At 38.8% G+C, this 12642-nt stretch overlaps 1 protein-coding gene and 1 long non-coding RNA gene across 3 annotated transcripts in view; one reads left to right on the top strand and one right to left on the bottom strand.

Moving 5' to 3' along the window:
• LOC146345072 (uncharacterized) overlaps positions 1–12642 on the bottom strand; it is a 79991-nt gene that overhangs the window by 7226 nt on the left and 60123 nt on the right. The window contains exons 2-3 of one of the 2 annotated variants that reach the window (XR_014792419.1): positions 11450–11597; positions 6600–6699 (exon numbers count right to left, since the gene is read on the bottom strand). This is a non-coding gene — a long non-coding RNA (uncharacterized LOC146345072). The remainder of the gene's footprint in view (positions 1–6599; positions 6700–11449; positions 11598–12642) is intronic. The other variant, XR_014792418.1, reaches the window with a different exon arrangement.
• PIP4K2A (phosphatidylinositol-5-phosphate 4-kinase type 2 alpha) overlaps positions 1–12642 on the top strand; it is an 82635-nt gene that overhangs the window by 53221 nt on the left and 16772 nt on the right. The window contains exons 4-5 of the mRNA XM_084859053.1: positions 3381–3533; positions 10768–10914. Coding sequence (XP_084715179.1) covers positions 3381–3533; positions 10768–10914 — 300 coding nt within the window. The remainder of the gene's footprint in view (positions 1–3380; positions 3534–10767; positions 10915–12642) is intronic.

The raw sequence follows: 12642 nt of genomic DNA, 5'->3' as shown, positions 1-12642 counted from the left end.
CCCATAGGGAGCCGCCATTTGTGTTCCTTATTTGGGCCCTGTAGTCTACGTAAAGATTTACGTAGACTACGGCGAAAGTAAGGGAATGCTATTTGCATTGCCCTTATTTTCGCCGTAGTCTACGTAAATCTTTACGTAGACTACAGGGACTAAATAAGGAACGCAAATGGCGGCTCCCTATGGGGGCCGCCATTTGCGTACGTGCTTTTTTTTTTTTTCCAAAGTCACCCGTGATAGGCTACGTGACGATTAACGTAGCCTATCACGGCTGACTTTGCAAATCTAGCCGTGATAGGCCACGTTAATCGTTACGTAGCCTATCACGGGGGTGGTTTGTTTGTTTTTTTTGCGGCCGGGTAGACGGGGCGCTTCTGCCCGGCCTGACTTTCACCGGCGAGGGATGGGCCGCCTCTCGCCTGGCCTGAATTTCGTCCGGGCGTGGCGGAAAGCCTCCCCCCCCCCTCACATGAACTTCGGGGGGAGAAGCGAAGTGCCTCCCCCCCACCGCGAAAAAAGCTGCGGGACAAGGTAAGTCCCTTTCGTACATCCCTACTCAGAGCCAATCCTACCATTAGGTGGAGTAAGGCAGCTGATTTTGGATGTCATGAAAAGGCAGCACATTGCTGCTTAGTTCATTTTTATATTATTTTTCTCCCTGGGAGAGGCACTTGTACCTTGGCGGCAAAATAACTTGACCAGTCTTGGGTACTATGACCTTGACTTGATGAGCGGGGGTGGAGGTCATCATTTGCTCTTTCAGCTCAAGAAGCAAAGTGTCCTGGGCCAGCCCTTTCCTTTTCTTTTCTTTTCTTCCTTCCTTTTTTTTTTTTTACTTTGCCTTTGTACTCCAGACACCCACCCTGATGAACTGAGTTCTGTCTTGTAATCTATGCTGCTAATGAACTGATATATTGGAGATTTTACAAGAGAAATAGAGGTAGCCTCAGCTGCCTAGAAAAGTTGGGAGCGAAGGCAGTGATAGCCATCAGGTTTTTTGTTTTGGATTTTTAGACTGTTTAAGAGGAACTATCTGAAGGACAAACCAAGGTAGCCGGTAAAAAAAAAATTCTGCTTAGCCCCCAGATTTGTGCCACAGTAGGCCATATCTTGTCTTGATGCTTTATCAGTATGTCATTTGGATATACTTGAACCTCAGATGTATGGAATAGTTTTGATGGGAGTTTTTGGAGAGGGGGAACGGTATTGTTTTCAGGCTTGTGGTTCTTGCTCATTCTTGTACACTCTGTAAGGGATTGTACAAGAATCCAGATTGGATTACAAAATTACAGATTGTACAATCTGTAACCAGCATGCCTGGTTGGGGGAATGCTGGGAGTTGTAGGGCTTTTCTTCTGGCTAAACATGCATAGGATTGTGCCCTAAGAAGCTTTGTTTTTGTTAGTGGCTTCTTTTGCAAATTAGTTGTAGATCTGCATGGCCTTTATACTAGGCCCATCCATTTTATTTATTTTAGCTCCGCTTACTTGAACCATTCTGACTCTTTCCTGGAATGCAGATTATTGTACATTAAATGAAGATAGCAGGACCAATAAAGGGACCTGAATGTAAATAAAGATTCAATTAAAAATCCTTAGTCTGCATTCTTGGCACCATGTTGTGATGGAAGAAACCTCCTTTTTGAACATGTTCTCATTCTTTCAGAATGACACTCTATCTTGGACAGCTATTTTTATCTAAGAAATAAAATGCATTGCATTTTGCTGCTGCTGTAATCCTCATTCTTAAAATATATTGAGAGGAGACACTTGCTGAGACTAGCACCATTTGAAGATGCGCAGTATTAAATTTCAAACCCTAAACTTGTATTGTATTGACATTAAAATTGCTATCTTGCAGAAAGCCAGCACATTTACTCATCTACTGCTTGCTTTTCGGCTTTTAAAAAAAGCATATATTAAATTTCAGTTGCATTATATATGATGAGAGGGACTTTTGTTCATTGTCAGTAATGTAGATTTCTGTTTCTTGTCAGTGGGTAAATGGGTAAATGGCAGACTGTCAAAATTCAGACATGTTAATCTTTTTCTTACTTGAAGAACAATCATAGGGATTAATTAATCTCTGTAGTAAGCAATACATGTAGTATTGACTTGAAAGAAAATTCAAGAAAAATGCCAGGTCTAGTTGCATGTGGCAACTTAGAACAAAAAGCACTTCAGTTCACCTAACTCTTAGCATGTAGGTCATGGCATGAACCAGTCAATTTAAACTAGTGTTATGCTAAAATGAGGTGTGGGGGTGCATTTTGACAACATTTTCTACATCAAAAAAGGACCCCTCTCTTAACAACATATTGGGGCAGGTACAAAAGGGGAGAAAGTGGTTGTGCAGCTTGATGCACAATTCAATTTTTCAATTCAGTAAAGCTTTTATTGTTTCAACCAGTGGTTATAAGAACCATACCAAAAACATAGATGACTAAAATCAGATAAAACATATGTTACACATTTTTATTCATTTTGCAAAGTAAAAAAATTTACTCTATAGCTTTGGGCAAAGGCAAAATTGGCCAGTGCCATGAGATTTGTCTTATTATGACATGTAAACAAAAAAATTATTCTGGCTGAGTCGAACCAGATAGAATTCTTCTCAAGAAACGTATCTAAATACTTGGAACGAATTTGGGAAAAGATAGAAGAACAGAACAGATAATGAGGCAGGTCCTCCACTTTGCCAGTATGACAAAGGCAAAGTCTGGAGGCATAAAGCGTTTTATTAAAACACCCTTCCAGAGCTGCCGACGGCACACAATAAGGTACCCCCTTCAGGTTTCCTTCCCCTCCCATCCCCTAGCATTCACGTTGTAGGAATGGTTCTCCAAAGTGAGCTAATCACCTGCAGCTTTGGCACCATGTTTTGTCTGAAAATAACTCTTCTTAATTGCACTGACAACTTCGCATAGCCAAACGTGATTGGCTGCATGATAATATTGCTATTACAACAATGAAGGACTATTATCGAACACAAAGAAATGTATGCCAAAACTGTAGCAGCAAACTGACACAAAAGGTTAAATATCTGGAGATCTTTCTAGAAACATTCTTGTCCCCCTGCAAAGCTCCTCTGCGCTGAAAATGTTCATTCTGAACATTGTGTTAAACCTACTGCTAGTGAAATATCTTCCCACTGGTCTGTTGTACCGTAATCGCTCTGGTTTCTCCAGGAATGTTTTAACACTATTTACTGAATGTCATAATACTATTAAATTAATTCCCCCACCTTGATCTTTTCCCAAACTATTCATGGTATAATCCAAGGAACAGTCATATTTTGACAATAGCATACTCTAGTTAGACGTTTAATGTTTTAATTACACTAACATTTTATTCTGACACTATTTTTTTTAATTAATGTGACAGAATTCTCTGACAAGAAGTTGCCCACTTGCTAACGATTCTCAAGCTCGGAGTGGTGCCCGATTTCACACCTCTTATGACAAAAGATATGTCATCAAAACTATAACAAGTGAAGATGTAGCAGAAATGCACAACATACTGAAGAAATACCACCAGGTAATTCATTGCTTGTTTGAAGTGGGTGGACTTGTGAGGAGAAAAATATTGTTGAATGTTGTGTAATGTTGTAGGAAAGTGGAAATTTAAACTGGAAGTTGTTGCCAATGCATTTGCAGTTGAACTAATACTTTGGTATTTAGAATTTTAACATTCTTGGTGGTAATGAATAACCCTCCATTAAGAAAACGGCAATCATTTTGGTTACATTTTTTTTCCTTTTCTATACGTTTGTGAAATAGGAAGACAGGAAGCTGCCTTATACCAAGTCAGACCTTGGGCCACTTAGCCTAGTATTATCAATGCTGGCTGGCAGCAGCTCTCCACAGTTTCAGGCAGGATTCTTTCCTAGCCCTACTCGGAGATGCCAAGGATTGAACCTGGGCCTTCTGCTACTACTGAGCCACAGCCATAGTCTTTGGCATAACTTCTTAGTATGCCTCCCCAACTGAAATGAAGTTGAATAAATGTGACTGCATCTGCTTATGTTGGTTTCTTGCTATAGTCAGTTACATTTTCCATGTTTTGCAGCTATTTGAGAGGAATTTGTTTGCCTGAGTGTTTGTATGTTTTTTGACCTGCTACATTCACATCTGTACCAAAGCAATACCTTTTTAGCTTTGACCCTAAACCTAAGGGTGGCAGCGAAGATGGCTGATGCCCACTTCTTACCAGCATAAATTTGCTCTTGCAGCCATACTATTTAACCAGTTTTGAAGGCAAGCTAATATTAGGCCTACCACTTTATCCTAAGCTTTTTAGAAGCCTGAGTTGAAATATAACGAAATAGCAGCCGGTTGAAATTATTTTGTGCAACAAGGCAAAATCTATACAAAATTATGTTTTGAAACCAATCATGTTGGTCACAGAGCATTCATTTTGTATATAAGCCAGCCTTCTGTGACCTTGTGATACTGAGAAAATGGAAATTTAAAAATCCAGAACAGCTGCCAAAATCACCACTTCTTCATTAAAATTGAAATATATGCATCATTTTGTAATCAGAACAACAACGAATGGTTTAGAATTATAGAAATAGCATCTGATATTACCTTGAAACAACTATGTAATGACTTCCATGGTTTTTTTATATCGACATGTTAAGTATTTCTATTAACGATATAGTAGAGGCAAAATAAGATGACTCCATGATCATTTTACATTTAAATTCTGAAGTGTTTTTATAGGATCTAAACTGGCCAGAGGAAAAGCTGGGAATACATTATGGGTGCACAAAAAATGGGCACACTTAGGTGAAAGGTGCATTTCAAGGGAAAATATGGCTATTTATAGCTCTCTTAACACGAATTTTAGGTCCAAGATTTCATGAGGTTAGGACAAATAATCTTGATTTATTATAAGTAGAATGTTCTGGCATTATCACCTGCTTTAAACAATTGTGATAGAAAACTCAAAGTTCTGAACCAGCATCAACTGGCACTTGAATGACAGTGAATCATCCTTCATGACGGTGTGTAGCCAGTGCATTCAGAAATCATGTTGACACAGCAGACGTTCTTCTTGCTTCTAGGAAAAACTTAAGATCATGTTGATTGCAGACTGTTTTAGTCCAGTCTCAGGCAATCAAGAGTTTACTAGAAAATATACTGAAAGGTACTGGTTTTGTATTGTGGATTTAATAGTCCTTGGAGTACTGATACTGGTATAAAAAGCCTGTTTATAACATTAAAGACTCCAAAGTTTAAAATTCATTGCAGTGCATCTGCAATTCAAAAGCAGAATATGATTCTGCTCCATCTGCTACTACAGCAGCTGCCCGAATTTGCATCTTTTCTCCTTTTCCTCCCCTTTAAAAGTTGCTTTACTGGCTGCTGCAACATCCTTTAATAGCTGCCCAACCATTTCTTCTCATTGTATCCCTTTTTGGTAGGGCAAACTCCTTTTTAACATGATGTTCATCATTTCTGACTATATTTACTTGTAAGTGGTGCTGATTTCAGTAGAATTTAAGGTGAAGCCACACATACAACTTTTTAAAAAGTTTCTGGCTTTATGTCTGCCCCCCCCCCCCATGCCATGAACATATAGATGCATACCAAAAAGCCTCCTTTAGGTAACACATGCATATTTGTGTAAAGGTAGGGCAGCATACATAGGAAAAATGATAGGTCTTGTTAGTTTTAATTTACCTGAATATGTTTAGGTGGACCTGCAGCATTTATGTAGCTACTCTTCCTTCACTGGATACAAGAACACTTGTGTGTGGGGTGGGTGGATATTGGGTGCAATGGGAATTGCACTTTACCCAGCCCACTGGGAAAGCACAGTTGTGATAGGGAGGACAGCACATGTCGAAAGTCATCTACATGTGCTGTCCTCCCCACAAAAACTGTGCTCCCACAGGCCACCCAGCAGCTGTTTGGCAGCTGGGTAGAGTGCATTTAGCATGGGGAACATGGCATGCAGGAAGTATCAGAAGAAGCACAGCACGCTAGGGCAAGGCTGACTACCTGTGTGTGTGCACATGTGTGCATGTGAATCAGGGTGTGTGTGCAAATTCGGGAACTTGAATTAGGAAGTGTACATGTGTGTAACAGGGTGTGTGAGAGGGAGGAAGTCCCAATCTCACCTGTTGTCACTCCAGCCACACACACTTTGGGCATGACACTCCCACCCAGGGTCCAATGGGACATGTGGTCTTCATGGGCAAAAAGGTTGCCCACCCCTGCCCTAGATAGTAAAGTAGTTAATTTACTTTCATAATGGATGCTGTGGGATAGCTAAGATGATGGCAGGTTTCTCACTGATTTGCCAAAAGCACCTTCTCAAGGCTGATCTAGAAATGATTTAATGAAGCCTTCTGTGCATCGAGCTCAAATGGCAAGGATGAGTCGGAAAGAGCTGTAGCTGCTTCACAGCTGTGAAACCCTCTTCTTCCAAGATGTTTGGCAGAAGCTGAGCATATTCTGAAACGATGCAAAACCTCTCTGTTTAGGCAAGCATTTGGTTGCCAGGGTTTGAGAAAGAAAAGTTATTTTTGTCTGCTATATCTGTATTTAGATGTTTAATTATTTTAAACCTTGCTGTTAAATGCATTGTTCTTACCTTGAATATCAGAGGACAAGATATTACACTGAATTGGGGTGGGGTGGAGATGACACTTCCATTAGGTTTTGCACTGGTTTATGTAGACTTGTTTTGCAACCTAAAAAAAAATATATAGAATTGTCTATCTCAAAGGAAAATGCATTTCTTTTGTCAAACTATATGTTGAAATGCTCTGGAGGAATTAGACTAGAATATATTAAGTGATCAAAGTGCAGGGCAAATCAAAGAACAAAGTCAGTAGAGATGATCGCTGGTATGAAGTGAGAGTTTGAGCAGCAGTGACAACTGTAGAAATCTTGATAGACATTTCTGTGCGCAAGAGATCAGTGTAAAAGGATGAAGGTTTAAATTATAAATATCTGATGCAGATAAGGTTTGTCTTTTTTATTGCAGGAAAGTTCCCAAGGGCTACTTGCATAACATCAGATGGATTTAATTGCTGTGGAATGAGTTCTGGTTACTGATTATTTAAAAAAACAAAGCAGTGGTGTCATTCCATCAGCAGAGTAACACCATATTGGATACACCCCTTTAAAACACTGAATTTTTAGGAATTAGGAAGTATCATACAGGGACTTGATTGTGACTTAATTTATATTGGTAAACTAAAAAAAAGCCAATTTCTAGCCCTAAAGCAAATCTTGTAGGACTCCTTCCAAACAGATGACACTGTTTGCATTAATTGATAATGCAGATGAGAGCAGAAAATTTTGGTGGCAGGAAGCTTTAGATCACCTTCATAGACTTTGAATGGGAAACATTTCTCCTCCCCACCCCCACTACCACTTTTTTGCTTACAGTAAACTTTGAGGTAATTAAGATAGTTAATTTTTATAAAACAGTCATGGACAATTCACTTGTTTGGTCCACAACAGAGCAGAAAAATGGCATTGGTGAGATCTAATCTTATATAAAAAAAAGAACAGATAAAGTACTATGTCAGCTGTGAAAAGCACAGAGTGTACTATTTATCACTACTTTCCCTTTAAAACAGGGATGCAGAACCTCAGGCTCAGGTCCAAATTCAGCCCTCTGGAATTCCCCAAATGCCCTCTTCCCTCACCAGCCCCTTCTTCCCCGACTACTGTTTGGTGGTTTCTTGACTTCTGCGCAGTTTTTCCACCATTCTAAGAGGTTGAAATGCCACTCCTCTGGCGTAATTACTGGCAAGAGCTTTAAGCTAAATATGCTGGTATTTGGCCCTGCCTTTTTTGCCTACAGTCCCCACCCATCACTGGAACATGGCCCCCAAGGGCTTCTCCAAAATGGGATTCAGCCCTCAGGCTGAAAGGGGTTCAACACCCCTGCTTTAAAATATCAGGAAGCAGCGGCCTAGGCAGTGGGCTATTGCCACCTTGTGGATTGGAAAGATGGAAAAGCAGGGTATTTAATAATAAATTCCTGGGCGCCAGTTCCATGTATTTTAAAGAGGACAGTTACTATTACACATGTGTGCATGTTTCAACCACTATGTAGTGTATGTGCATCTTGTAGCCTGTTATCTGAACTGGAGTATGAAACATGAGAAATGGCGCTGAACTGAGAATAGCTGCCAAAATAACTGTTCCTCTTTGTTTTATCTTTGAGACTTCCTCCCCAATTACTTGGCTGGTCTAAATTAAATAAATTGGATTTCCTTCTAAGTGAAGTGTTTACGTGTTTAAGATGTGACAAATTTGAGAATTGCTAGTTTGAATAAGAGTTTGAGGTGGACTGTAATAAGTAGTGTTCTAAGCAATGGTTACTAATACAGTGGTTACTCTTAGGGCTATCAGCTTGTTAACTTTAGCTTGTTCAGTCTGTAGTCCAATTTATTTTAAATCTGCACTTTACCAAATGTCCATCTAAGTTCCTCCTTCAGAGCCTTAAAGGAAAGGCATAGTCTCAAGTATGAGAAGTTAAACATTAATAAATAAAAGCTACAGTCATGGTTAGTGGGAAGGGCCATCCCCTTTTCATTAATTTGGGGATCTGGAATATACAATTAGTGCTGTAGAGTGTGTAATACACTGCAGCTAACATGATTTAAAATAAACAGAATCTTTAACTGCTGCTTGTTTTGTTTTTAAATGGTATGTTTAATGCTGCATTTTAAATAATATTTTCCATGTTTTAGTTGCTTCAGTATTTATCTCTTCTTTTAAAATTATTTTTAAAATAATGTTGCTGTTTTAAAAACTTTTAAAATTCTTTTCATATGTTTTATCATTGGTTTTATTGTATTTGTTTTTATTATGTATGTCTCCCTGAGAGCTTCAGTTATATGGCGACTTATAAATTGAATTATAATAACAACAACAACCTAATGAACAATTTGAAAAAAATCTGCATTGAAGAAGATTCTGACTTAAAAGATGTTGTTGACATTTATTTCAGCTGTTCACTCTTAGCTTCAATTGCCTTTGGTTCTTATTGCTGGAAGAAAAGCTGTGTTGGATGATATGCAAAATAGCAGCTATCTTTGGATATGAAGGGGATGTTTTCCTTTGCCTCCCCCTCCCCACCTCCAATTTGATACAAGGAGGAAGGAGTTGATATTTATGTGGCCTCAGTAGCAGTGTACGATTTCTCTCAGCCTCACCAGTTAAATAGGAGGGCAAATTAATTTGCAACTGAGCTTTAGTTGATGAACCTACTGAATTAAAATGTGCATGCTTAATGTGTTTGTAATGGATAGATACATCAAAGTAATGTGCACTTTAATACCATTCCACATATGGTAACGAGAGTATCACCAAAGCAAGTTTATTCAGTGGCATGCTTATCGGATTAATCAACACCCCTCTTCCATGAGCAGCAATTTAGTTTTATCCAAAGTCCACAGTTAGGCAATACCTTTATTAGGACCAACCATAAAGATACTACCTAACTGTGCATTTTGGACTTTTTTTTTCTCTTATGGACCTTTGTCTTTTTATGAATTTAATTTTATGTGAGCTTTAAGCCTTCATGGGTAAAATATAAATTTAAAAGTTCCACGTCAAACTTATGTCACAATTATTACGAAAGATGTTCAAAGACATTTTAGTATTTTACATATTTCATGGGACTAACCCCCACATCTGTATCCATGTGCTCTTGTTTATAGTTGTTATGCTTCTGATCCTAGAAGTTTATGATCCCAAACTAAAAGTGCCTTCAGATGTGGTTATATTAGTCCAAGCACCATCAATTAATATCATTTGATGCAGAATTTCAAAAGATTATGAAATTGGGTGTTGTCTGGCATTTAGTGACTTGTTTCTAACAACTTGCTCTGCTTTAAATAAAGTAGCAATCTTTAAACACACACACACACGGGTGGCATTTTTCAACTATGGTTATTGTGCCAGTAAAGCCCATAGAGTTACCAAATATTCATGGAATATGAAACTTGAACTGATAACTTTATACGTTATTGAGTATGTTCCATTTGGTCTCAGTGAAAGTAGGTGCTGGATCATAGGCATGGGCTAGTATCCAGAGAGACCTGCTTTGGATCTAGGTCTTCTTCTGGTCCTTCATAAATAGTCCAGTAGAGTTCTTCCTTACGTTATTTAAATAACAGAAACGTTAAGAATGCTAAGATTTATACGTTGGGAACACATCCTTATTGGGAGAATATGAACCAAAACCAATTATTGGCGCATACTGTGTTTATCTGCTAGTTGTACAGGGCACGATAGATATATATATTTTGATAAGTCCCATATACCTGCAGGTGACGGGCATCCTTTTTTGTGAGGGAATGCTGAGACCTTAGAAGTGAAAGTACATAGTTTCTACCTGCTTCAAGTGAACTGTGTTATCATGAGGTGCAGATCTGAGGTGAGAACTAGTAGAGAAGGGAATTGGTAGGTTATGTGGATGCTAAATGTTAGCAAGAAACGAGCATTAGCAAAACACTCTGAAGAGAGTCCAAATTAAATTGAAAGGTGTTTGTGTTCCCCTGTCATATCTGTGCTGAAGAATCTGTGCGATTTTCATGCTACATGGTCCACCGGTGTGGGTGTTCTAAAAGCCTTTTCTAAGTGTTTGCTGACTGTATAACTTCTCGCAGCGATTTAATGTGCCTGAATCCTTATCTGTACCTTTTATGTATCTGTACAATAGCTGCCCTACAGTATCCATCAGAGTATGTATTAAAGTTCTAATATTCCTTCCTTTTTTGAAAATTCTGCTCTAGTTTATAGTGGAGTGTCATGGCAATACACTACTTCCTCAATTTTTGGGCATGTACCGGCTTACCGTTGATGGAGTTGAAGTATATATGATTGTTACAAGAAATGTATTCAGCCATCGTTTATCTGTTTATAGAAAATACGATTTAAAGGTGAGCTATATCTGTTATTTATGGACATCACAGTTGCTATATTAATAGTTTTTAAATTGTAACAATTCTGGTGGGTACTTTAGAGTCCAACCATTGCAGAGCATTAGAAAAAATTGAGCAAATTATTGTTAAGCAATAATTACTAAAATAGAGTTTGTGGCTTTTCTACTGCCGAAGCCTTTTTATGGAAATAAGATAATTTGAGCTGTATCGTATGTTGTAAAGGAAGTGGCTTAGCAGAAGTATGCTAGCTAAAGGTAGATAAGTGCTAATGGTTGCAGTCAAAGCTATTTGAGGGCAGGGGTGGGGGGTGGGGGATAGCTGAAGAGGCTGTCATGACCTTAATGCATTCTGTAGACCGCTACAACTTTACTCTGCATGCAGATCTTCTGTAATGAATCGAACTACTTTAATAGGTTAAAGCAGAGCTCTGTATCGCTTTTATATGTTAAAACTAAAATAGCTAGTGGATTGAGAAGCCATATTAAATAACTCCACCAAATCTATTTTAGGCTGCAATTCTGTACCCATTTACCTGTGAGTAAGCCTCATTGAACTGAATGGGACTTCTGAGTAGACATCTGTAGGACTGTGGTGCTAATGTTTTTAGGCCTGAGTCTTACACTGGCCCAAATTAGCTTCTCCATATCCAGCCTTATTTCCTTCACAAGCAGTGTCATGAGCTGAAAAAATGTACATCGAAATTGGAGAGTGAGCAGCCTTTCAGGAAAACTGACCTTCAGTGCACCATACTTTAACTAGCTGATACATGCTATGTTAGCAAAAGAAAACAAACACCCTCCCATATGGCCTGCACTTTAAAAACAAAAACGAAAAACGTCACATTTGCTGAGACAGACTGAAACATAATTATAAAGTGTGACCTGATAGCTCAGAATCCAGAATACAAACAATCTACATTTTATTGGCTTCCTTTTTTAATGAATGTATATTTATTGGCCAGGCTAATTTTGAATGACAATATTAAGATTTTGTTTCACCCCCTTTTGGCTGTAGCCTACCCTGTTCCCGCCTTCCTTGACCTGGTGTCTTCTAGATGTGTTTATTTATTATAGAATTTATACATCACTTCACATGGAGAGATATCAGAGCAGTGTACAACAAATCAAAATACAACATACAAAACATTGCAGTGAGAGCAGAAATATCAACAAAACAGTGGCTGGAATTTAGTCATTAGTCAGGAAAAGAAAAGCCTTCGGCAAACACCAAAAACAAAGTAATGTAGGTGCAGCCTGATCTCAGTTAGAAAGGCATTCCGTAGGGTGGGAGCCAGCACGCTAAAGGCCCTACTCCCTGTGGTTTCCAAGCGGATCTGCAAGCCATGAGAAACTACCAGGATTGCCTATAACTCCCATCATCCACAGACAGGATGGCCATGATGGGATTTGTAGTCTGAACACATCTGGAGGGCACCAAGTTGGCAAACGCTTTATGTTAGTGTAAATGGTTTTCTGGAGTCAACAGAATTACTGCCTGTCTGTTCCTCAACCTGCCAAGAGTCACATGCAGCTGACATTAACACTCCCAAACATCACGGCTCCTAGTTTGACATATTCAATTATATAAATCAATTTGAAACTAAACCTGTCTCACTACCTGCATCCTAGTATTGACAAATAAAAGTTGGCATTTGGTAAGGTTGGCAGACGGATCAGTTGACACAAAATCACAAAATTGCCTGTTTATTTTGTGTCAGCCTGCCCA

This window comes from Heloderma suspectum, chromosome 5, assembly GCF_057233095.1.
Source record: "Heloderma suspectum isolate Gila_16-S chromosome 5, 16-S_ref, whole genome shotgun sequence".
NCBI lineage: Eukaryota > Metazoa > Chordata > Lepidosauria > Squamata > Helodermatidae > Heloderma > Heloderma suspectum.
Note: the sequence above shows the minus strand (reverse complement) of the source record. Positions and strands in the feature narration are given on the sequence as shown.